Source organism: Elephas maximus, chromosome 10 (genome assembly GCF_024166365.1).
Source record: "Elephas maximus indicus isolate mEleMax1 chromosome 10, mEleMax1 primary haplotype, whole genome shotgun sequence".
NCBI classification, from domain to species: Eukaryota; Metazoa; Chordata; class Mammalia; order Proboscidea; family Elephantidae; genus Elephas; species Elephas maximus.
In genome coordinates, this window is record NC_064828.1 from 26,176,117 (window position 1) to 26,203,110 (window position 26,994).

The 26,994-nt window shown below is 39.4% G+C and overlaps 2 protein-coding genes across 2 annotated transcripts; both read left to right on the plus strand.

Annotated features, from left to right (window-relative positions):
• The first annotated feature begins 10,739 nt into the window (after positions 1 to 10,739).
• LOC126084471 (olfactory receptor 11H12-like) lies at positions 10,740 to 11,720 on the plus strand. The gene has a single exon (XM_049899070.1). It carries the CDS (start codon positions 10,740 to 10,742, stop codon positions 11,718 to 11,720), a length of 981 nt encoding a protein of 326 aa, XP_049755027.1.
• An 8,888-nt stretch (positions 11,721 to 20,608) lies between these two features.
• LOC126084472 (toll-like receptor 11) lies at positions 20,609 to 23,374 on the plus strand. Its single transcript, XM_049899071.1, has one exon. It carries the CDS (start codon positions 20,609 to 20,611, stop codon positions 23,363 to 23,365), a length of 2,757 nt encoding a protein of 918 aa, XP_049755028.1. The 3' UTR covers positions 23,366 to 23,374.
• The last annotated feature ends 3,620 nt before the right edge of the window (positions 23,375 to 26,994 follow it).

Here is a 26,994-nt window from a genome sequence, read left to right on the forward strand (position 1 = left end):
ACAAGGTCACAGAACAGAACATCCTGATATCAAGTCAAATAGGGAAATCACAAAAACAAATTAAGATTAATTACAAAAAAAAAAAATGCTCAAAACAGGGAATCATTGAAGTCAATATGTAAAAGATCACAATAATCAAAAAGAGGGACTAAACACAGGGGACATAGAACTGCCATATGGAGAGGGATACAAGGCGATATAGGACAATACAAATTAGGTTTTTACTAAGAAAAATAGGGGTAAATATTAAGGTAACCACAAAGAGGTATAACAACTCCATAACTGAAAATAAAAACCAAGAAAAACGTAACAACTCAGCAAACATAAAGTCAAATACTATGAAAATGAGGAACACACAATTTACAAAGAAAAATGTCTCAGCATAAAAAAGTAAGTGGAAAAATGAAATTGTCAACAACACACATAAAAAGGCATCAAAATGACAACACTAAACACATACTTATGTATAATTATGCTGAATATAAATGGACTAAATGCACCAATAAAGAGACAGAGAGTCTCAGACTGGATAAAGAAACACAATCTGTCTATATGCTGCCTAGAAGAGACACACCTTAGACTTAGAGACACAAACAAACTAAAACTCAAAGGATGGAAAAAAATATATCAAGCAAACAATAAGCAAAAAAGAAGAGGAGTAGCAATATTAATTTCTGACAAAATAGACTTTAAACTTAAATCCACCACAAAGGATAAAGAAGGACACTACATAATGATAAAAGGGACAATTGACCAGGAAGATATAACCATATTAAATATTTATGCACCCAATGGCAGGGCTGCAAGATACATAAAACAAACTTTAACAGAACTGAAAAGTGAGACAGACACCTCCACAATTATAGTAGGAGACTTCAACACACCACTTTCGGAGAAGGACAGGACATCCAGTAAGAAGCTCAATAGAGACACGGAAGACCTAATTACAACAATCAACCAACTTGACCTCATTGACTTATACAGAACTCTCCACCCAACTGCTGCAAAGTATACTTTTTTTTCTAGTGCACATGGAACATTTTCTAGAAAAGACCACATGTTAGGTCATAAAACAAATCTTTGCAGAACCCAAAACATTGAAATATTACAAAGCATCTTCTCAGACCACAAGGCCATAAAAGTGGAAATCAATAACAGAAAAATTAAGGAAAAGAAATCAAATACTTGGAAACTGAACAATACTCTCCTGAAAACAGACTGGGTTATAGAAGACATTAAGGAGGGAATAAGGAAATTCATAGAATGCAATGAGAATGAAAATACTTCCTATCAAAACCTCTGGGACACAGCAAAAGCAGTGCTCAGAGGCCAATTTATATCGATAAATGCACACATACAAAAAGAAGAAAGAGCCAAAATCAGAGAACTGTCCCGACAACTTGAACAAATAGAAAGTGAGCAACAAAAGAATCCATCAGGCACCAGAAGAAAACAAATAATAAAAATTAGAGCTGAACTAAATGAATTAGAGAACAGAAAAACAATTGAAAGAATTAACAAAGACAAAAGTTGGTTCCTTGAAAAAATTAACAAAATTGATAAACCATTGGCCAGACTGAATAAAGAAATACAGGAAAGGAAACAAATAACCCGAATAAGAAACGAGAAGGGCCACATCACAACAGACCCAATTGAAATCAAAAGAATCATATCAGATTATTCTGAAAAATTGCACTGTAACAAATTTGCAAACCTAGAAGAAATTTTTTAGAAGAAATGGATGAATTCCTAGAAAAACACTACCTACCTAAACTAACACAATCAGAAGTAGAACAACTAAATAGACCCACAAAAAAAAAGAGATTGAAATGGTAATCAAAAAACTCCCAACAAAAAAAAGCCCTGGCCCGGACGGCTTCACTGCAGAGTTCTACCAAACTTTCAGTGAATACTTTACACCACTACTACTAAAGGTATTTCAAAGCATAGAGAATGACGGAATACTACCCAACTCATTCTATGAAGCCACCATCTCCCTGACACCAAAGCAAGGTAAAGACGTCACAAAAAAAGAAAATTACAGACATATATCCCTCATGAACATAGATGCAAAAATCCTCAACAAAATTCTAGCCAATAGAATTCAACATATCAAAAAATTAATCTACCATGACCAAGTGGGATTTCTACCAGGTATGCGAGGCTGGTTTAATATTAGAAAAACCATTAATGTAATCCACCATATAAATAAAACAAAAGACAAAAACCACATGATCTTATCAATTGATGCAGAAAAGGCATTTCACAAAGTCCAACACCCATTTATGATAAAAACTCTCACCAAAATAGGAATTGAAGGAAAATTCCTCAACATAATAAAGGGCATCTATACAAAGCCAACAGCCAACATCACTCTAAATGGAGAGAGACTGAAAGCATTTCCCTTGAGAACGGGAACCAGACAAGGATGCCCTTTATCACCGCTCTTATTCAACATTGTGCTAGAGGCCCTAGCCAGAGCAATTAGGCTAGACAAAGAAACAAAGGGCATCCGGATTGGCAAGGAGGAAGTAAAATTATCTCTATTTGCAGATGACATGATCTTATACACAGTAAACCCTAAGGAATCCTCCAGACAACTACTGAAACTAATAGAAGAGTTTGGCAGAGTCTCAGGTTATAAGATAAACATACAAAAATCACTTGGATTCCTCTACATCAACAAAAAGAACACCAAAGAGGAAATCACCAAATCAATACCATTCACAGTAGCCACCAAGAAGATAAAACACTTAGGAATAAATCTTACCAAAGATGTAAAAGACCTATACAAAGAAAACTACATAGTACTACTACAAGAAACTAAAAAGGACCTACTTAAGTGGAAAAACATACCTTGCTCATGGATGGGAGGACTTAACATTATAAAAATGTCTATTCTACCAAAAGCCATCTATACATACAATGCATTTCTGATCCAAATTCCAATGTCATTTTTTAATGTGATGGAGAAACAAATCACCAACTTCATATGGAAGGGAAAGAAGCCTCTGATAAGTAAAGCATTACTGAAAAGGAAGACGAAAGTGGCAGGCCTCACTCTACCTGATTTCAGAAGCTATTATACAGCCACAGTAGTCAAAACAGCCTGGTACTGGTACAACAACAGACACATAGACCAGTGGAACAGAATTGAGAACCCAGATATAAATCCATCCACATATGAGCAGCTGATATTTGACAAAGGCCCAGTGTCAGTTAATTGGGGAAAAGATAGTCTTTTTAACAAATGGTGCTGGCATAACTGGATATCCATTTGCAAAAAAATGAAACAGGTCCCATACCTCACACCATACACAAAAACTAACTCCAAGTGGATCAAAGACCTAAACATAAAGACTAAAACGAGAAAGATCATGGAAGAAAAAATAAGGACAACGTTAGGAGCCCTAATACAAGGCAGAAACAGAATACAAAACATTACCAAAAATGAAGAAGAGAAACCAGATAACTGGGAGCTCCTAAAAATCAAACACCTGTGCTCATCTAAAGACTTCACCAAAAGAGTACAAAGACCACCTACAGACTGGGAAAGAATTTTCAGCTATGACATCTCAGACCAGCACCTGGTCTCTAAAATCTATATGATTCTGTCAAAACTGAACCACAAAAAGACAAACAACCCAATCAAGAAGTGGGCAAAGGATATGAACACACACTTCACTAAAGAAGATATTCAGGCAGCTAACAGATATATGATAAATGCTCTCGATCATTAGCCATTAGAGAAATGCAAATTAAAACTACGATGAGATTCCATCTCACTCCAACAAGGCTGGCATTAATCCAAAAAAACAAAATAATAAATGTTGGAGAGGCTGCGGAGAGATTGGAACTCTTATACACTGCTGGTGGGAATGTAAAATGGTACAACCACTTTGGAAATCTATCTGGAGTTTTCTTAAAAAGTTAGAAATAGAACTACCATACAACCCAGAAATCCCACTCCTCGGAATATACCCTAGAAAAATAAGGGCCTTCACACGAACAGATATATGCACACTCATGTTTATTGCAGCTCTGTTTACAATAGCAAAAAGCTGGAAGCAACCAAGGTGTCTGTCAATGGATGAATGGATAAATAAATTGTGGTATATTCACACAATGGAATACTATACATTGATAAAGAACAGTGAAGAATCTGTGAAACATTTCATAACATGGAGGAACCTGGGAGGCATTATGCTGAGCGAAATTAGAGGCAAAAGGGCAAATATTGTTTAAGACCACTATTATAAGATCTTGAGAAATAGTATAAACTGAGAAGAACACATACTTTTGTGGTTACGACGGGGGGAGGGAGGGAGGGTGGGGGAGGGCTATTTACTGATTAGTTAGTAGATAAGAACTGCTTTAGGTGAAGGGAAGAACAGTACTCAATACATGGAAGGTCAGCTCAACTGGACTGGACCAAAAGCAAAGAAGTTTCCGGGATAAACTGAATGCTTCGAAGGTCAGCGGAGCAAGGGAGGGGGTTTTGGGACCATGGTTTAAGGGGACTTCTAAGTCAATTGGCAAAATAATTCTATTATGAAAACATTCTGCATCCCACTTTGAAAAATGGCATCTGGGGTCTTAAATGCTAACAAGCGGCCATCTAAGATGCATCAATTGGTCTCAACCCACCTGGATCAAAGGAGAATGAAGAACACCAAGGCCACACGATAATTAAGAGCCCAAGTGACAGAAAGGGCCACATGAACCGGAGACCTACATCATCCTGAGACCAGAAGAACTAGTTGGTGCCCGGCCACAACCAATGACTGCCCTGACAGGGAGCACAACAGAGAACTCCTGAGGGAACAGGAGATCAGTGGGATGCAGACTCCAAATTCTCACAAAAAGACCATACTTAATGGTCAGACTGAGACTAGAGGAATCCCTGCGGTCATGGTCCCCAAACCTTCTGTTGGCCCAGGACAGGAACCATTCCCGAAGACAACTCATCAGACATGAAAGGGACTGGACAGTGGGTAGGAGAGAGATGCTGATGAAGAGTGAGCTATTTGTATCAGGTGGACACTTGAGACTGTGTTGGCATCTCCTGTCTGGAGGGGGGATGGGAGGATAGAGAGAGTTGGAAGCTGGCAAAATTGTCACGAGAGACTGGAAGGGTTGACTCATTAGGGGGAGAGCAAGTGGGAGTACGGAATAAGGTGTATATAAACTTATATGTGACAGTTTGACTTGTTTTGTAAATGTTCACTTGAAGCTCAATAAAAGTTTATTAAAAAAATAAAATAAAATAACAGTAGCCGTCCCCATTACTAGAGTGCAGCCAGAAACAGGAGCATTAGAACAAAGCGTTAACTAATCAAAACACTTACATTCAGATCAGTGAGAGGAAAAGAGAGCATAGCTGTGCTTGTTGTGTGCCACTGAGTCAATTCTAACTCATAGCAACCCTGCAGGACTTAGCAGCCCTGTACGACCCTCTGTTAGCCCAAGACTGGAACCATTCCCAAAGCCAACTCTTCAGACAGGGGTTGGGCTGGGCTATAAGACAGAAAATGATACAGGTGAGGGGTGAGTTTCTTGGCTCAAGTAGACACAGAAGACTATGTGGGCAGCTCCTACCTGGTATGAGATGAGAAGGCAGAGGGGGACAGGAGCTGGTTGAATGGACACAGGGAATACAGGGTGGAGCGAAGGAATGTGCTGTCACATCAGGGGGAGAGCAGCTAGGAGTACGTAGCAAGGTGTGTATCAGTTTATGTATGAGAGACTAATTGTAAACTTTCACTTAAAACACAATAAATAAATTAAAAAAAAAGCAGCCTAGAAAAAACAAACATCATTATCATAGCCACTTATTTCATGAAAAGGAGCTTGAATTCAATATCAAATTTCCACTTTAAAGAGTTCATTGCATAATATATATAGTTTACCGAACACATTAGAGCTACGATCACATTTATATTTCTCATTTTGATGTATTTGTTGCATTTATTCAGGTAATCCTTTCACTGTCTTTTAAATTCCCAATTAACTGCCCTCCCCTATTGATTTTCAACTTGGAGTATGTATCAAAATTAATTGGACCTTCTTTTCAAATTATATATTCCTGAACCCTGTCCCTGGAGATTCTAATTCAGCAGATGTAGATGGATTTCAATCTGTCAATTCTGTAACAGAAAAGCTGTAGATAATTCTACATGTACTGTTGACAAATGCAATTTTTAGTGGATGTCTAAGTGTGACTTACTTGACTTTTGTGCTCCAGATCCTGATATTCAGATTGACAAAACCATGTAAGGAGCCTCCCTTATAGAATGTGTTCTAACTGAGTGATTTGTGCCTAAGTTTGCACTCCTTGCACAGTGTTTAGGCTTTGAGAAAATTGAATAGTAAAACTTTAATACTTATCGCACCCTCACCCAATTCCAGCAACCTAAAAGGAAGAAAATAAAGTAGAATGCATGTGTAGTTAAACCCATATAATAAAAAAAGTCATTTATTCAATAACTATTTAATGAGAAGCAATAAATCTAATGTATTTTTGTTACCTTAATTAATACCAAGGTGTATAATACTTGTTCTCTGCCTTCAACAAACCTAGAATCTGGAAGGGAAGGAAAAATAAGTCCAACGTAAGTATAATATGGAGCAGCTTGCGATAAATATCAAAAGAATGATAAAAAGGTGATTAGATGAAAATCCAGAGGTGGAAAAAGTGCTTTTAATTACAGGAGTAAGGTAAAGCATTATAGGTAGGAAAATTACATTTGAACAGAATCTTGAAAGTAGATGGGATTTTTGCAGGTGTAGATGGATATAAAGGGAATTTCAAATATAGATATTACCACAAAGAAGAGAATATGGGAAACCAAAAACTAATCAGAGAATAAAATGCTGTTCAATTTATCTATAAATGCAAGTAATAAAAACTAAGAAAGAAAAAATAATTTGAAGCCAGATTATGGAGAACTTTGGTGTCTCTTTTGTGAGTAATAGAAACCATAAATAGTTTTTTAGCAGGGAAATAAGAAAAACAAAGTTTTGTTTTAGAAATTGCTAAGAACTGATGTAGTCAGGCTAAGAGATAAGAAAGATCTAAATAATCGTTTTTTCCTCCTTAGTTTCTCTGTGTGAGGAATTTGCTTTTAGATGTTATTCAAACAATCTGTGGACCACAGGCCAGTTTTCCTAGGGCAAAGATACTTAATCTCCTCAATTACTACATGGTAAGTGGAAGGAATACACAGAGTCACTAAACCAAAATGAATTGGTCAACGTTCAAACATTTCAGGAGGTAGCATATGATCAGGAACCCATGGTACTGAAGGAAGAGGCCCAAGTTGCACTGAAGACATTGGCAAAAAACAAGGCTCCAGGAATTGATGGAATATCAATTAAGATGTTTCAACAAACAGATACAGCCCTGGAAGTGCTCACATGTCTATGCCAAGAAATTTGGAAGACAGCTATCTGGCCAACTGACTGGAAGAGATTCATGTTAATTCCTATTTCAAAGAAAGGTGATCCAACTGAATGTGGAAATTATCAGACAATATCATTAATATCACATGCAAGTAAAATTTTACTGAAGATCATTCAAAAGTGGCTGTAGCTATCTAGTGTCTTAAAAGCCTGTGAGTCACCGTCTAGGATACACAACCTTCAGTATGGATTACACCTCAGCATAAAGAAAACAAAAATGCTCACAACTGAACCAAGAAGCAACATCATCATAAACAGAGAAAAGATTGAAGTTGTAAAAGTTTTCATTTTACTTGGATCCACAATCAATGTCCACAGAAGCAGTAGTCAAGAAATAAAATGATGCATTGCATTGGGCAAATCTGCTGCAAAAGACCTCTTTAAAGTGTTAAAAAGCAAAGATATCACTTTGAAGACTAAGGTGTACCTGACCCAAGCCATAGTGTTTTCAGTTGCCTCATATACATGCCAAAGCTGGACAATGAATAAGGAAGACTGAAGATAATTGATGCCTTTGAATTATGGTTCTGGCAAAGAATATTGAATATACCATGAACTGCCAAAGGAACGAACAAATCTGTCTTGGAGGAAGCACAGCCAGAATGCTCCTTAAAAGCAAGGCTGGTGAGACTACATCTCACATACTTTGGACATGTTATCAGGAGGGATCGGTCCCTGGAGAAGGACATCATACCTGGTAAAGTGCAGGGTCAGAAAAAATGAGGTTGACCCTCAACAAGATGGACTGACTCAGTGGCTGCAACAATGGGCTCAAGCATAACAACGATTATGAGGATGGTGCAGGTTTGGGCAGTGTTTGGTTCTGTTGTACATAGGGTTGCTATGAGTCAGAACCAACTTGACTGTACCTAAAAACAACAACACATGGTGTGTGCATTCATTTCTACATGAACAAATTAATCATACCATGTACACCCTAATTGCCTTAAAGTAAAAATGGAAGAGACATCGATCAATGAAAGTAAATACTTAAATTGATTGGCAAATCACATGTTTTAGAAAGCATTTTAATCAATTGACTTAAATAGCAATATTTCTTGCTGTTTTCCCTCATATCCATGCTAAGGAGCCCTGCTGATGCAAGGGTTAAGGATTAACTGACAAAGATCAACCTAGTCATCGAAATAAGAAATATAAATACGACCTTAGCTCTAACGTGTTTGGTAAACTATACATAACCACCAATGAAGTCTTTAAAGTGGCTGCTAACCTAAAGGCTGGCTGTTCGAACCCATCCAGTAGCTCCACAGAAGAAAGACCCAGTGATCTGTTCCTGTGAAGATTACAGCCTTGAAAACCATATGAGGAAGTTCTACTTTGTCCCATGGGGTCACTAGGAGTGGAAATCAACTCGATGGCGCCTAACTACAACAACAACAGCTCTTCTAAAAAGTCATTTCTAATTTCTCCATATTTTATTGTGAATGTCCTATAATGTTCTCTATCTCACCATTTCCCTCACCTGGTTCTCCACATATCACCTCTGTTTCCTCCAACGCATCAACAATGATATTTTAAATGTTTCTCAACTTTACATCTAAATTTTTGGTGACACACCACGTCTTACAGTTCTCCAAACTATGCCTTCTGGAAACTCCTTGGAATCCATATTCCAGATGGGCAAGCTATTTGTAAACAATGGTGCCTTAGAAAAGTTGTCAGGACCCTTTACTAATTCCGCAGAGAACATATAATCATAACCTTTTTAACCATTCATTGACTTGAAGGAGAAGAACTTTTCTAATGCTGTAGAGGCCAAGTCCCAGGTGAATATGTGATAGAGAAAGTACATTCTTAATTTCTGTGCATTTTGTTTATTTAGTCTGAGATAGAAGCATATGGTTCATCAAACAGCTCCTTTAGAGATCTGATCCAGATCAAAGCCAGGAAAATTTCATCTTTTGAGCATTGCTGAGGGTTATGACACCCCTATGTCTATCCTCTTTCATTCCATAATTTCTTAAAGCTGACTTCATAATACTTCTGGTCTAAGGCATTTTAAAAAGAGGTACATGTTGCTGAAAGAAGTACAAACATAAATTCCACTTAACCATTCTGAAAGACTCCCAGAGCGCCGCAGTAGAGAGTAGGTTGGAGGAAGAAATTCTTTCAAAAACCTTGTGTTTGCGTGCAGAAGGTAAGTGCTCACAACTTCTGGAATTCATATCTCTGCATATCGCCAAACACAAAAAAAATTCAGGGAACCTTCCTCCCTGATATATTTTGCATGAGAATGTGGAGTGAAAGAAGTTTACTTATGACAAAACAAAGCATTTGACTTTTGTCAACAGCTTCTGTATTGGAAAATTTTGTTTAATTTTATACTAGCGTACAAGAAAAATCAATCCTGAATATTTAGGGGCAATATCATCCAAAAAATAAAGCCTTATATCTGACTTTCCTTTTGCAAACTTCTGTAAAAGTGAAAGATTAAGCATAAATTTAAAGCCATTGCTATCTACAGAGGATATTGCAACATTACAACCCTAAAAGTCAATGTTGGTAAGTAATATTATGGAATTACATGTTTATGATGCATATACAAACAATGGAAACCCTGGTGGCATAGTGGTTAAGTGCTACGGCTGCTAACCAAAGGGTTGGCAGTTCGAATCCTCCAGGCGCTCCTTGGAAATTCTGTGGGGCAGTTCTACTCTGTCCTATAGGGTCGCTATGAGTTGGGATCAACTCGACGGCACTGGGTTTGGTTTTTTGGCTTATATGAACAATGACAGCAACAGAAAGTCAGCTGTGTTGGCTTTAAAGGAATTATTGTCAACTTGGTCTACAGTATATCCATTTCCATCACATCTTTATATGATACATCAAGTAATATCTTTAACTGAGACTTAAATAGTCATATTATACTTAAAACCTCCTTTCCTAAGTCTATAGTGTTATAGAATGGGTTTAGGTAAGAAACTAATACATTTATTAAGTGCTAACTTTGTGTTCAGTGCTAACCAGAAACTATCATCAATCATCCCTGCCCAAAAATAACAAGCTTACAAAATGAATCTAACTTTACCTGGTTCTTTTTATCATGGTAGCATAGCAAGGGAGAGGTTTAGAAATAGGTAAAGCTTTATTTCTGTGCAGACATCTGCCTGCTGTGCCCTAAATTCAGAGTATATGGCCTAGAAAAGTCAGACTTCATTCTCTTTTTAACTGATGATTCTTTTGGAAAATGACAGGTTCACTGCCTTCCCTTCATTCTTAAAAATGAACGCATTTTAAACTATCCATAACTGTTGACAATGTGTCTCTTAAATTTGCAGATTACTGAACCAATGAATGTCTCCAAGCCAGATTCCAGTTCTGCTTTTGTGAGTGAATTTATACTCCTAGGTTTCTCTTTTGAGTGGCAAGTTCAGGTCCTCCTCTTTTCACTCTTCACTACAACGTATGTTCTGACTATAACAGGAAATGGGGCCATTGTTTGTGCACTGTGGTGTGACCAGCGACTCCACATCCCTATGTACATGTTTCTGGGGAATTTCTCCTTTCTAGAGATCTGGTACATCTCTTCTACAGTGCCCAAGATGTTGGCTAACTTTCTCTCAGAGACAAAGACCATCTCCTTTGCTGGTTGTTTCCTGCAATTCTATTTCTTCTTCTCTTTGGGAACATCTGAATGCTTCCTTTTGGCCATTATGGCCTTTGATCGGTACCTTGCTATCTGTCGTCCCTTACACTACCCTAATATCATGACGGGGCATCTCTGCGCCAAACTAGCTATTGTCTGCTGGGTTTGTGGATTTCTGTGGTTTCTGGTCCCCATTGTTCTCATCGCTCAGATGCCCTTCTGTGGCCCAAACATTATTGACCATGTTGTATGTGACCCTGGGCCACTATTTGCATTGGCATGTGCCTCTGCCCCAACAACCCAACTGTTTTGCTACACTCTAAGCTCATTAGTTATCTTTGGTAACTTCCTTTTCATCCTTGGGTCCTATACTCTTGTCCTATTAGCTGTGTTCCGTGTGCCTTCAGCTACCGGGAGACGTAAAGCCTTCTCAACCTGTGGGTCTCATTTGGCTGTGGTATCACTGTTCTATGGCTCTCTGATGGTCATGTATGTGAGCCCAGGACTCGGACATTCTGCAGGAATGCAGAAAGTCGCAACCTTATTCTATGCTATGGTGACCCCACTCTTCAACCCTCTCATCTACAGCCTCCGGAATAAGGAGATGAAGGCAGCCTTGAGGAAAGTTCTGGAGAGTTCCAACATAAATTAAGACATACTACATGATTCCTCCATGGTTAAGTCAGTATAAAAAAAAACCAGTATAGTCTAACAAAAAAAAACCAGTATAGTCTGACAAAAAATAATTATAGTCTAACAAATTATAGTCTAACCAGTATAGTCTAACGAAAAATAATCAGAGTTACATAGTTATCCAAATCTTCAAACGTGAGTCTGGTAATACTGATTTGATTAACTTATTAAATTAAGCACCTATGGGACCATTTCCAATCATAAAATAGCCAGGTTATGTAGGTAAATTGAACAGTTGGATTCCTCTTTGGCACTTCAGCTGTGTATTAATTAAAGAATCTACACATCTGGGTGTTTTTTTGGATGGTTTTCATATGGCTTATCTGTGATAAAAATCCCTATTTATATTTGATAATTTAAATTTAATAAAATCATAACTGTTGTTTCATTTCTTTATTTGCTTGTCTGTAAATAAAAGGAGAAAAACCCTATATATTTTCTGATTGTTGTTCTTATATTTGACTCTGTTACATGGGTGATATGGTCATTCCTGATAAACCCTTAGAAAGCAATTTATCCAAAATTTCTAGGTAATAATAATAATATTCTAGCCAAATGACATCCAGCCATATGTTGTTTTCTTTTCATATTACCTCATTTTATGCTTCTAAAGGGCAGCTTTTAGTTCTATGTATAATAATACCTGTCAAAATATTCAGAAACATAGTATTCTGGTTACCTATTATTTTTTACCTAAACAAGGTAACACCAAAAACTTGATGGATTGGTTCAGTTTTTGATGAGAGTACCTTCTCCTAAAAACTGGAGAGAAAAATGGTTTACTTGCATTAGATTTGTTACCGAACAGTAACAGCTACTTGTTCATTGTTATTTGTTGCTGAACAACATTATGATAACATTAAGGAAATTTTTAAAAGCATCCATAATTCAGTGACTCTAATACAACTGTTTTTATTGTGTCTGTTTTATTTAATATAATGGCAACCTTGTTTTCCTGTATGAGAAGTTTTTAAAATTATCATTTTTAGGAGATATATTATTTCATTAAACTAATATGTGTGGATTATGAATTTTATGTGTTGAGCTGAACATTTTCCCAGAAGGAGGATTTTCCTTTCAAGTAGCTTGAAGGTGGTGTGTAAAGGATAACAAGAAAGAGAATTTTCAGAAGGCAGTTTAGAAAAAAGAAGAAATTCCACCACTACACAATAATGACCACTTACAGAATTGGTACTTGGCATTCAGAAGTAAGATTCTTAAACACTTCCACATCTTCCTTCCATCTACCACCAATCTTTTTACTGAATGTTTTGTTCCTACTTGTTTTCTGTAAAAAAATGGAAATCTCAATACAATCTTCATGAAGATTTGCCAGGATAAGGTCTTCCAAACCTAAATTAGGACTCATCATCTAATCCAAAAACAGATCTCTCTCAGAAGATCCAGAGTATAAGAACACGATGTGCATGTGACAATTTTCATTTTAGCACTTTTGTCTTGTAACAGCTTCCTGAGAGACAGACAGATTATTCAGTTCAAAAGTTAGAACATAATTGGGAGTTTTAGCATGGGCATCCCCAATAGAAAAACCATCTGTGCCTTTGATGTGAGAAGTTGTCAAGCCCCTTAGTCAATCTTACTTACCAGAAGTCTGCCATGTATCTCTCACATAATCCATTGAGAATGTTGCCTAGCCCTGTATTCCCTTCCCAGGGTAAAGGACTGTTAAGTTTCCTGAGATCAGATCAGTAAAGGGCTCAAGAAGAACAGGCAGTAAAGGTCAGCAATATTTCCACCATAATCTGAGAATTCCCTCTTTTGAGTTACTAAATTAGCATATTTCTTTTCAACTGTCTCTTCTTATAACCCCAGACGCTATGCTTGGTTCACAATCCTTTCCACGGTATTATTTGACCTAACACTACAATTTATATATGACATTTTATCAAAGCCAAACTGCATCCCGAAGAAAGGGAAGGAGGGCAAAGAGAGAGAGAGCGAATTAGGAATAACAGTAAAAACATACTGTTCCTTTTTCCCCCAAGCAAGAAAACTTTTAATAGAACAGAGCAAGATGATATTTAAAAATAGGTGCTGGTTAGTGGTTTCCTTAGAGGAACTGAAAAGAGAAAGTCAGTATTTTCTACTTTCAACTGTAAGTCATGGTGTTGATTAGCTGTGTTTAACCCTGTGGTAAGCTGACCAAGCATTGAATCTACCTCAATTACAACTCCCTCACAAAATAAGATTTATTTATATAATGAAACATTAGGTATGGTTGTCTTTCAGGAAAAATTAGCATGTAGGGACCACAGGAAAGCAATATCACAAGAGAGAATGAAATTGTTAGTCTAACAAGCATAGATTTGTAAACTCACCACCACACCATTTGCTCTTATTGACAATATTGAAAGAAATAATAATTAACATTGCAAAACCACTATTTTGTGGCAGCCATTGTCTTAAATCCTTTACATGCAATACTTCATTTACTATTCATGACAATCCAAAGAGGTTAGGTTGGTACTATTACACCTTCAATTTACTGAGGATGAAACGGGCTCAAAGAAGAACTTACTTAAGTTGGAGATGGGATCTGATCTCAGGCAGACTAACTCCAGAGCGCACACTCTTTACTACTTTGCACAAGAAGTGTCAACACTCTGGAATCTGTTTGTTTTAAAACATACATTCCATCCCTTACTAATTGTGTGAGCTCGTGCAAATTATTTAACCTTTCCACCTTGATTTTTCTTATCTATAAAATGGAGTTAGTGATAATACTTTCATCACAGAGTCTCTATAATAAGTAAATGAGGTAAATCTGAATATCATCTTATACATTGTATTGTAGAGTTGATTAATTTTATTAATGGACTTAATATTATTGTCTTTAGTAATATGACCTTTCATTATATTATTATCTCTTAATATAAATATTGATACTATCATATTATCTTTTATTTGTAAAGCTAACTTATTATCTTTCATTTGTAAAGTTCTTTAACATTTACAAAATACTTAGACATACTCTCTCAGTTCACCCTCACAAAAAGTCTGTAACGTAGTTAGGGTAGATAGTCTCATGCTCATTGCATAGATGAAATACAAAGAAACCAAGTGTGTTGTCCAAGGTCACACAAATAGTAAGTGAGGGAACCGGTTCTGCTGACTTCAAGTTCAGTAAGATTCTAGTTCTGTACCTTAATCTTCCCTGGGACTATGGCTATGTCTCATGTAACTACCTGCAGAAAAGCTGCATGACCATACAGGCCAAAGACCTGGATATATCCCAGAAATGAATATTGTAAAGGAGAATTAAATGTAAGAGACACACTTATACGGAATTTCTTTTCTATTATTTTAACACAAGAAGCACACAAATTATGTGGAGATTCGTTAAAAGAAATATTTAAGATGTAAATGTTTATTATGTTATTAAAGTGGAAAAGACTGGCCACAGAACACTATAATTGTATAATCTTAATTTGAATATAGTGATGGTATTACGTGTGATTTAAATTAATTTTTTCCTCTTTTATGTTAATAGATACATAGTTTTTTTCCATGATAAACATGGATACTTTATCTAATTTCCAAAGGATGAAGAGTTTAAAATTTAATGATTGGCAGGGCCTATAAAATCTAGAGCAACACTTTCAGATACATAACTCTGTCTTTCCTCTTTTTACACAGAAAGAAAAGATAATGCTACCCTCTTTGCTAAGCCTTGTAGCTTGAGCCTTTTCACAGCTTTTCAAAGACTTTTTAATCTGCTGTCACTTTGTGGAGAGGAGTAATTTCAGCTCCCTGGTGCTTCTATCTCACTCAGAATCAACTCTTTCCCTGAAGGTTTTTGGCAGAAAACTCTGGCTTTGAGGTTCTCATACTAGATGCTTGGAACAGAAAGAAGAGAGCAGAAAGGGTTGGATATACCACACAATGAAGTAAATTTCCAATGAATCTTCCCAAACAGAGAAATCTTCTTCAGGGGCTTTCCAGCTGCATGTTTCTACCTCTCACCCAAGCTTCCTGCTTACCTCCACTTCCAGGGCCAATTTTCATAAAGAGAGAATTTGAATAATCATGCCTTGAACACCTATCAGTTTTTTATTGTTCTTTTTTTCTGTTAATATATTTCAAATATCCATCCTTTTTAAAGAACATAAGCTTATTTATCTATCCAAACATATACTTCAAATCATCCTAGCAAAAAGTCATTTTTTAAAAATGGGCTTATTCTCCAAAGAAGCAAAGAATCCAGAACTTATAAATTTGAATAAATAATTATTTTTTGTTAAATAATCAATTTTCTCCACACTTCACCCACTTGAGTAATGGAGACAAAGAAGAAACTCAAGTTCCACCCAAGAACCCAGACTCGGAGTCAGATGCGTGGACTAGAAAATCCAAGTAACAGCAGTTTATGCAATATACAGATTTAGCTTGTTCTCTCTTCAAAACAGCTGGAGGTAGACAGTCCATGGCAACCCAGAGGGAGACAATTCCAAGATGCCATCAGGGGACCAGGTTCTCCTAGCTTTTTAATCTCTCTTCTTACACATGTTTCCATTCACTAGGTGACTTCATTATCTAAGGAGGACAGCTGAAGCTTCAGGCGACAGGAAAGAGGCCAACCTATATTCCATTTATATTTTTTAATTGAACAGAAGTGTCTTAGACATCTAGTGCTGCTGTAACAGAAATACCACATGTGGATGGCTTTAACAAAGAGAAATTTATCTCCTCGCAGTGAAGTACGCTAAAAGTCCAAATTCAGGGCATCCGCTCCAGGGAAAGGCTTTCTCTCTCTGTCGGCTCATGATGAAGGTCCTTGTCCTCAGTCTTCCCCTGGTCGAGGAGCTTCTCAGGCACAGAGACCCTGGGTCCAAAGGACACGTCCTGCTCCTGGTGCTGCTTTCTTGGTTTTATGAGGTCCCCCTGTCTCTCTGCTTGTTTCTCTTTTTTATATTTCAAGAGATTGCCTCAAGACACAATCCAATCTTGTAGGTTGAGTCCTGCCTCACTAACACAATGCTGCCCATCCTCCCTCAATATCATCATAGAGGCGGGATTTGCAACACATAGGAAAATCACGTAATACCAGGAATCATGGCCCAGCCCAACTGACACACACATTTTTGGGAGGACATTATTCAATCCGTAACATGAAGTGTGTCACATAATGTCCCCTTTTACAAGGTTGGGTGTGACATTTAATTTTTTTAATTGGGTACATTATTACCAGGATAGAATTGGGAATTAGGTAGGAAGATTTAAAAAAAAGAAAAGGAAGATTAGAAAAAAAAAAAATCAATATTAAGCACACAGCTAATCCACTCTACCAACAATGTATTGAGTATAAAATAAGAAAGTAAATACAGTGACGGAAATTTAGAAGTAACCCGTTATATCAATGCTCCGCTTTAAGAGGCTGAAGTTCCTCTCAAACAAATCTTTATATTAGATTAAACAGAAAAAAAGACTGATTGGTGGATAAAAGGGATTTGAAAGACAAAAATATTAATAAGCAAAAAATTGAAACATAGAGACTAAGATTTTAATCACGACTTGTGAATATATAGAAAAAATATACATAAATTTGTTTCCCCAATGTTTAAACAGAGCAAAAGTATCTCACCTGGTACTTGAAAAATGAATGCTTGAGACAAGAGATACAAGAACTACTTTAATGCCCACATGTCAAGCTTATGCAATTGTTACTCTAAGAACCCACCCCCCAAAAAACCCACTGCCATTGAGTTGTTTCCAACCCACAGTGACTCCATAGGGTTTCCATGGTTGTAAATCTCTACAGAAGCAGACTGCCATATCTTTCTTTCCTGGAGCCACTGTTGGTTTCAATAAGAACAGAGGCAGAAGAACAAAAAATATTCAAAAAGGGTTTCAAGCAAGTCAAGCATTTTAAAAATCAGAGTTGGGGGACCCTCTGACTTTTATTACCCAGTCCTGGCTCAGATTTCACTGATTCCTTCCAAGAAGTTTCTAGATGGCCCATAAAATACCACCTAGAAAAGAAAATTCTCTGCTCAGATCATCTACTTTTCATTTTCTTCTCCCTTCAACCTTAGTTTGAGGGTCAAGTTCCCTATGGTAAGATTGTGGGTTACTCTTCAATTTCCCTGCTGCAAAGCAGCTTAATATTAAGACTCTGGGAGGACTGGGAGGACTGGGGGCGAGGTAGAAATGTTGGAGCTGGCTGGGGTTGGTGTTATGAGGGAGCAAAGTCTCCTGGAAAATGGAGAAGAAGCTTATTCTTTAGACCCCAGGAGGATGTGATAGAGAACTGAAAACTCCAAGTCAGATTGGAAAAGAGGAAACATGAAATAGAAAAAGTCGAGTTGGAGGGGAAAACAAAATGTGCAAAGGGCTTTCTTTCCTCTTTGCCCCGACATTTCCCACTCCTGATCTAATGACAGGGGTGTCACACCTATGTGTGAGACAAGGCACAAGCCATTGTGGAGGAAAGAATCACAGAAGAAAAGGTGTTTGCACTTTTGCTGCAACAGAAAGTGAGAGAGAATCCTTCTGACTCTGACTCTGGCTCTGCTGATGTCCTTTCCTCTGTTCAAAGGTAAGCAGACGTCTGCCCCAGGGCCAGGTAAGCTTTGTAGACAAGGTAGAAGAGCAAGTAATGAAAATTGACCGGGAGGAAAGTAAAAAAAGGAGCATCTTCCCTATATAGAGACGCTGGCCATCTCTAGGGAAGGTCAGGGACCAGGATCTAGGCAGGAGCTAGGCGAGGCTTTGGGAGAACATTTAGGTTAAGGCTTACTTTCTCCCCTCCCCCCACCCCTGGCAAATGAGTGACTGTCATTTGTAGACAATTTAAGTGATGTCTTTGAGTAATACTGGTAATTCCTGAAGACAAAGGACCATCCCTGGTCCTTGATCCTGCTCCTCAGCCAAGGATTATTATGTATTCCTAAAATCTCAAGGTGATTATACCTCGTTGGTTTGAGATTTCATAACTAATCTAGCCCTTGAAATCTTCCTAGATCATAGAAGAGAGTGCAAAGTTCAAGCACAAAATGGCACATTAATTGTGCTGTCAGAGGCTACACAGGGGCTCAAGAAGCCCTTCAAAAATGCAAGGAACTAGCCATGGAAATAGAATGATGGGTGGTGCAGTGATTGCACTCAGCTGCTAACCAAAAGGTTGATGGTTTGAGTTCACCCAGAGGCTCCTCAGAAGAAAGACCTGGCAACCTACTTCCAAAAAAATCAGCCATTGAAAACCCTATGGAACACAATTCTACTCTGGCACACATAGGGTCACCATCTATCTGAAGGCAAATGGCATTACTAACAGGTGTATTGAGTAAAGGCTATAATGAGGTTGATGGTTTTGCAAGGTTGAGTCATCTAGATAATGAATCCCAAGGCCCTTCTCCTTAGGCCTCTGCTCCTCTGAAGTCTGAGGCATGTATGGACCATGAAGCTATAGCAGCTGCAGGCTTATTTCTTGAGGAAAAGCAGCTTCAGTGCTTCCAGCACCAGCTTTATTGTCATTACAGACATGCTGTCCTCATGGCAAACTCAAGGGGAAAATGTAAAGTAGACATGTGGCCAACCAGGGGACTCAAGTTATCCACACTCATGCATCCCTCCCTGCCAGCAGAGAGCCAGTAGAGACAAAAATATGACTTTTAATGCCAAATCCTCTTTTTACCAAAAGCATGGGTTACTGAATAAGCTCGAACCCTCCCAGGAGAACCATGCCAGTCACCTATGGTTAACTGACACCTAGCTCTCTGCACCGATCATGGAGATGGCACAGGACCAGTAAGCATTTTGTTCTGTTGTGTATGGAGTCACCATGAGTTGACTCCACAGCACCAGACAACAACATCCCCAAGAGCACCAGTCTGGTCTACTGCCTCTTTCCGTATTTTTAGGAGCTTAGATGGGGGATATACAATTACTGTCCATCTCGTAATGGAGAATTGGAGGCCTTACCAAGGAGAGGAACAAATAAGCAGTGAGGAAAGACTCAATGCTACCTCCTACCTCTAGCCCTGTGTTCTGACCACAAAAATAGCAAGACTTCATGTTTCCATTGTTTTTCAACTTAGTCATTCCCCTGCTTTCTTTCTCTACTGTACACTTACTTTGTTTTCCTGAACTAGCTTTCGAGGCCCTGTTTATTTCCCACAAACTCAGCAGGTTAGAATTCACTTAAAACATTTCCCTTATCCTGGATGAAGATGGCTGAAGTGGAAAGAACACCAAAAGTAAAGGCAGAACACCTGGACTTGTCACTCCGACTCTCATTTTCTACTTCTATGACCAGCCACTTAGCTTCTCTGATATTCAGTTGGCTCATCAGTAAAAAAAAGGATAATGATATTGGGTCCACACAAGTCATACGGTTAACAATCAAATCAGAGTGTAGGTCATGGCCTTTTCATGTGTGCATCATCACCATTTTTCCCAGCCAGCAAATTCTATTATGAGACAAGTAGATTTGCTGTCGAGTCTTGGAAGTAGCACACTCATAAGCTGAAGGCTCCCTCCCAAAAAACTCAAAAGCTTGAACTATCCACCCCCAGCAGGAGGATGGGGAAATGTCACCAGTTTCTCTGCTGATATCTATCCTGTGTCACAAGCTTTTCTTGTTGGCCTGTGTCTTCATCCCCACTGGCTCTCTACCTGCAGGGGGGGCTCACAGGAGTGTGTACAACCTGAGACCTCTAGTCAATCAAGTATATTTTTTGTATCTTAACCACAGAACTGTGTCTCCAACATGTTGTAGAAGTCCCCAAGGTGTTATATGGATCAGAAGGGCTTAGGCTAGTATTGTTGGCTTTGGTAAGATTGACAACTATATTTTTTTCTCCTCCTTCCCTAGAAGCAGTATCAAGGATGAGAAGACCTTTGCTCTCCCTTACTCTCCTTTCTTTCTTGATGAGCCTGGGCTCAGGTTGGGCATGGAGTACTCCTGATTGCACCATAGCAGACAGCTCGCTGTTATCTAACATCTCCTACTACATCCCATCGTGTCCCTTGGCACCAGGACTGCACCTTTTTGCATCATGCTCCAATGTTAGTGACCTGGCTCAGACTCTGACAGCACTGCCCAGGAGATTAGAGGCACTATGCCTCCAGGGCACAGTTCCTGTCCTGCCAGCTGATGCTTTTGGACACTTTCCTACACTACAGCTACTGAGGCTGCAGCTGGGCACTCTCAGAATTACATCTGGAGCATTTCAGGGATTGGACCAGCTACAGCACCTTTTCTTTGAGCATCCCACTCCCTGTTGCCTGAGTCTACTCCTCCCTTCAGATGCTCTCGAGCCCCTCAGATTCCTCAACAGCCTTTCATTCCAAGGCTATTGCCTGAATTCTAGCCAGAACATCCAGTTGCCTCTCAGTCTTAGTCATCTGACTCTGAGGCACAGCTGTCTGACAGATTTGCAGGAATTGCAAGGACTCTTCCCAAGCCTTGTGCCTGGTTCCTCTCCTACTGCCATCTCTAGCCTATGGACCCCATTTCTGGAGGTTCTGGATCTCTCTGCCAACAGGCAGCTGAGTCAGGTTGGTGTCAAAACCTTGCGTGGCCTCCAACTCCACTCTCTGAGACTGGATGGCACTTCTCTGAGTGCATTAGAGCTCCTTGCCTCAGGGCTGCTTCACCTGGATTCCCTCTCCCTTGAGGATACAGGTGCAGAAAAACTGCCTGGGAATGTGACAGCCTACTTTGAGCTTTCTACACTTGATCTTGGAAGGAATCAAATCCAGCACATAGGGGATGACGACCTCTCAGGCTACCACTCCCTAGAACACCTCAACCTTCATGCCAATAGTCTGCATTCACTGCCCACTAGGTTCTTGAGTGCCTTGCCCCAGCTTCAAAGGCTTAACCTATCAATGAACAAGCTGGGCCCAACCTTAGTGCTCCCAGAGGGGCTGGTCAGCTCAAACCTGAGAGTGCTGGATCTGTCCCACAATGAGCTCAGTGCTCTTCCCTCTGGGGCCTTCTCCTCTCTTCCTCAACTGGAGGAGCTCTGGCTGGGTGGTAACAACATCTCTAACTTATCCAGTGAGGCCCTAGAGGGGTTGAGGTGGCTGAAGACCCTAGATCTAAGTTGGAACCAGATTAAGGTGCTGAAACTGGGCTGGCTTTCCTCTCTTCCTGCTCTCATCTCACTGAACCTCCTGGGGACTTATATAGAGAATTTCTCTGGCCGGCTGCTTCAGGGTCCCCAGAAGCTGAGCCATCTATGGCTGGGTTCTCCTGAGATCCTGGAGCTCTACCCTCCCTGGCCTTTGACATTGCTCAGCTTAGAAGTATGGGCACAATCGTACATCCAGTTCAGTGTTCCACGTGGAAAACCCTTCCAGTTCTTGGAGAGCCTTACCTTACAAGCATCTTATGTGTTGCTGCACCCAGGCAACAACACAGTCCATTTCCCTTCCCTGCGTCACCTCACCCTGAGAGGCTGCAGCCCCGGTATTTTCTCTACCCATAAATCCCAGAGATTCTTCCCACAGCTGCATTCCTTGGAGCACCTGCACTTCTGGTCTTATCATGGGGGTACAGAAGGCCTACAACTGTTTGGGTTGCCCAGGCTGCGAGTGCTGGAGCTAGGGAACCTGGACAGCCTCTCTGAATCAAGGCCTGTGAATCTGGAGGTGCTACTGGAGGATCTGCCTCAATTAGAAGTACTGGCATTGAGCAACCTAAACCTTGGGAACCTCTCAGTCTCCAGCTTCAGGGGCTTGGGCCTCCTCCAGCTGCTGCTGCTGAACTCTGAATGGGCCCTGGGGCTGGACAGCAGCCTCCAGGAATTCATTCCCCAGATGCCTCAATATGTGTATTTCTCAGATGTCACTTTCATCTGCCAGTGTGAAAGCTCTTGGGTAGGGCCTTGGGCAACACAGGCCCCAAATACCTTTGTGTATGGGCTAGAGAAATCTATCTGCATGGCCAATGCCTCTGACTATTTCAAGACTCCATTGTTCTCTTTCCTTTCTGGTCACTGCCCAGATAATCTTGAGCTTCAGAGCTTTCTAACCAGCTTCACTCTGTTGGTCCTGGTGATCATTTTTGCTTTGCTTGGCTGCCCTAACTGGCCCTGGCTCCACCATCTCCAGGCCCTATTTCATGCCTGGTGGTGGAAGTTGGGTGGCTGGAACCACAGAAGCCAATACCACTATGATGTCTTTATATCCTATTGCAGGCAAGACCGAGCCTGGGTGTTGGCAGAGCTGATTCCTGCCCTGGAAAAGCCTCTTCCAGCTGGCGAGGGCTTGAGGTTATGCCTACCAGAGAGGGATTTTGGGGTCGGACAGGATAGGATGGACACAACGGCCGCCAGCATAGAGAGCAGCAAAACCACCCTGTGCGTGCTCAGCCGCCAGGCCCTGGGCAGTCCCTGGTGCAATCTAGAGTTAAGGCTGGCCACCTACCACTTGGTGGCCAAGCCTGGGACTACTAGCCTCCTGCTGCTCTTTCTGGAGCCTATTGATCTGCGGCAGCTGTGTAGCTACCACCGTCTTGCCCGGTGGCTTCAGAAGGAGGACTACTTGCATCTGCCCCAAAGGAGTGCCGACTGGGAGGCTTTCTGGGAGCAGCTTCGGAGAAGGCTGAGGAAAGCTGTACAAGAGAAAGAGGATTAGTGGACTATAAAAGAGAGGTTCAGCCGTATGGGAACAACTCCCAACATGTCACTGGATTACCATGGCATCACTGGAAGCAGGCTCACAGATGGGTCTCTAGGCAATGCTTAGCTAAAGCCCAATTGTCCACTAAAAATAATACAAATAAAGAAATCAAATTCCAATGGGATAATATATTTAAAAGCACTTGGAAGCAAACAAGGTATCAATTCAAATAAATAAATAACTCTACTACCTGCTAGTCCCCTCACAAGACAGGCACTGTCTAGGAAAGAGCACAGGGATGTGTTTTCTAAAATCACTTCCGCATTTTTCAAAATGAATTTGTTCTGCCTCTGTTGGAAGCAATGTATTTACTTGGACTTGCTAAATATTCTACTTTATTCTGGAAGAAAGGCCAAGAATCAATAAGCTATGTGTTAGTGCCTAGAAATTGGACCAAAACCAAGTTTCAAATTCACAAATTGTCCAACAAATTCAGAGAGCTTTCCTAACTCGTGACATTCTCGTGATAACTGTATTATGTAGGTGGGAGCAATAATTTGATCCCGTGTTACACATTGGGAATCTAAGCATATAAAGGTTAAGTGATGTACCACACTCCCACAGCTACTATATCACCAAGTTCAAATCTAGACCTCTGAGTCACAATCCAGTTCTCTACGCTTGTTACTCTACTGTCTTCCAGTCATCCCTAACCAATGAAAAATTACCAAGCTACAAACTTAAAACAGGAAACCTGGCAAATATATTTCAAATACGCATACGTATGACCTATTTTCAAGAACTGTTTCTAAAGAGGAGCACTTACGGTGCAGTGGTTAAGAACTCCTCTGCTAACCAAAAGGTCAGGAGTTTGAATCCATCAGCCACTCCTTGGAAACCCTACAGGGCGGTTCTACTCTGCCCTATAGAGTCTCTATGAGTCGGAATCAACTTGATGGCAACAGATTTTTTTTTAAGAAAAATAACAAATTCCAATAGATTTACATAAAATATTTTAAGTGCCCCCAAATAGACAAATGATTAGATAAGAAAGAATACACTCATAAGAATGGAATATCATGAATCCACGAATAATCATGCTTCAAGGAATACTTAGTTCTACAGAAAGAGATTCATGACATAATATTGAAAAAAAATATTTACAAACTCCATGTACTATGATTCCAATTTTGAAAAAAGAATTTCATATGTATCTATCTAATGTCTAAAATATGTACAGAGAGAAGACTAGAAATGTAAACTAGAAATGATGCTAGAAATGGGATTATAGATGATTTCAATTTCTTCCTATACATTTATGTATTATTCATTTTTTCTAAAATAAACATTTACTTCATAATAAAATAAAATCAATGCTTTATCATAAATTAATTTAACTAATAATTTGATAAAAAATAATTTAGCTAGTTTAAATAGTTCTCAGATTTGTGGTGACACAGCAGCAATGGGAGCTTGTGAGAAAGTATGGGTGCTAAAATCTAAAAAAAAAAAAAGGAAGAGTTGAAAAGCCACTAAACAAACTGTATCCACTTCAGAGACTATCTGTGCGGAACCATCCCTAGCCCAACTAAAGAGTCACTCAAATTCGACTTTAGAAAGTAGAAGCTTTCCACATTTATCTTTTCTGGATAAAAGACCAATTTCTTCAATTAATAGAGCTGGGCTCTTTGTAGTCCCATGGCATAACTCCAGAACTTTGCTGACCGAGCCACAGTTCAACATTTCCTTTCCTTTGGCCCTTTGTCCTGATGTCAACTAGTAGCCTTTGGAAAATACTATGCCTTTGTATTCATTTTAATGAAAACCTCAATTTCTCATTAACCTCAATATTTTCCATAACATTCTTTTATGTCACTGAGGTTACCCAGCTAGGTTTTCATTTTCTCTTGACACTTCTTGGATGTGTATCATGGAGTTTCAGAATTGAAACAAATTTGTATCTGATGCTTGCATCCCTTCTACCACTTCCCCAGCCTCTGTTTGATCAGATCCTTGACAGAAGGTAGCCTCCTTCCAAGGTTTACTCATTCAATCACTACAGATTTCTCTGATAGAAAGTTATTCTCTAAATTGAGCTAACATGTGTCTTCCTATAACTCTTACTCACTGCTCTTAATTTTGTCCTTTGAGGTTTAAATGGGACAAATTCAATTCCTCCATTAAGTGATCATTTGTTCCAATTGAGTCTCCTGTTCTCCAACTTAAATATCCCATTCCTTCTACTAATTTCCATATTTTAAGTCCCCTTTCAGTGTTCTCCCCCAAATCCATTGCCTTTTACCCATTTATTTATTAGATTATGAAAACTAGAGCTTCCGTAGGGCTCTATATTTCACCCATGTAGAATCAAACAGGATCATCTTTCTGTTTTAAATCACTGCTTCCATTTATACCATCTAAAATCACATTATTGCTTAGGGCAATCATACTGCTGATTTAAATGTTTGAATTACTTTTCTCTCACTGAACTGGGATTGAAAGGACAAATTCACAAAACAAATACGATGATACCTTACGGTCAAGTACTGGCATAACAATAGGTGCTGATCTAAAAATCCCAACATTACCACAGCACACTTAGGTTAGTATATGCGTAGAATTGTGGATAGAAGGAAATAAATGGGTAAGCCTCTGAAGAATTTTGTAAATTATTTGCAAAAACTAACCTCTGTCTTTATATGATTTGGCTTTGCAAAACCCCTTGCTTTTACATTTTCTCTCCTAAATCATATCTTATCTCTTTTGTGGGAAAACATAACTGTATTGCTATAAAAATGTGTATGGACACTTGTGATCCAAGGCTTAAGGCCAACTTATTCTTCAGCTTAACCCAGGCCTCATCATCTTTCCCTTTTCCCATAGAGGTTGAAACAATTTAGATCTCAGTTAAAGAACTGCTTTTGGAGATCTAGCCAAAAGTTTCTCACTGCTATCCTTAGAGGAGGCCACTGGGAGATGCTGGGTAATCCAGGAGGGTCAAAAACAAATCTTGGCACAATTAATAAAAAGTGCACGGGGAACTGGAGACCAGCAGTAAGAACAGCATGCTCTGATTCACCAGCCCCCAAGATGGGCTGCCAAGGAAACAGTAGCCAGGGTTCAGAAAATGTCTGCTACATCCTCTCCTTTGGAGACACGAATGTCATAGGTCCTTCTCAGATCAGGAAAGACTTCAGCACCTTTTATATCAGCATGCCACCACATTTTCAGCCTATTTAAGCAACATAGTCACCACTTGGGCTTCAAATCATTCCCATACTTGGTGAGGTTACCTTCAAACACTACCCCCCTTTAGATGCCTCCTAAGAAGTGCGGATGTGATTGCCACTGTCCTTGACTTTGCTGCACACTTTCCACTGCTGACATGGGAAGCCGAGCAGACAGAGGCTGACTTGCATCCTCCAGGGGAGAGCAGCCTACATTTGGAAGTCTACCCTTACAGAATTCTAAAATTCTCACACACGAGAGCTTCAGGTAAGGTGCAGCTCAGACATCTTGTGAAGTCTTTTTCCCTTTCCTCTAACACTGCATTTTATTTTCTCCATATGAAAATGTAAATTGGGATAACTTCTTCATAACGACAGTTGGTTGGATTCTCAACTATAGAGCAAAGCTTCCAGCAT

Coding starts and splice junctions, on each gene's coding strand:
- LOC126084471 (XM_049899070.1), top strand. CDS start 10,740: ATGTGTCTCTTAAATTTGCAGATTACTGAACCAATGAATGTCTCCAAG.
- LOC126084472 (XM_049899071.1), top strand. CDS start 20,609: ATGAGAAGACCTTTGCTCTCCCTTACTCTCCTTTCTTTCTTGATGAGC.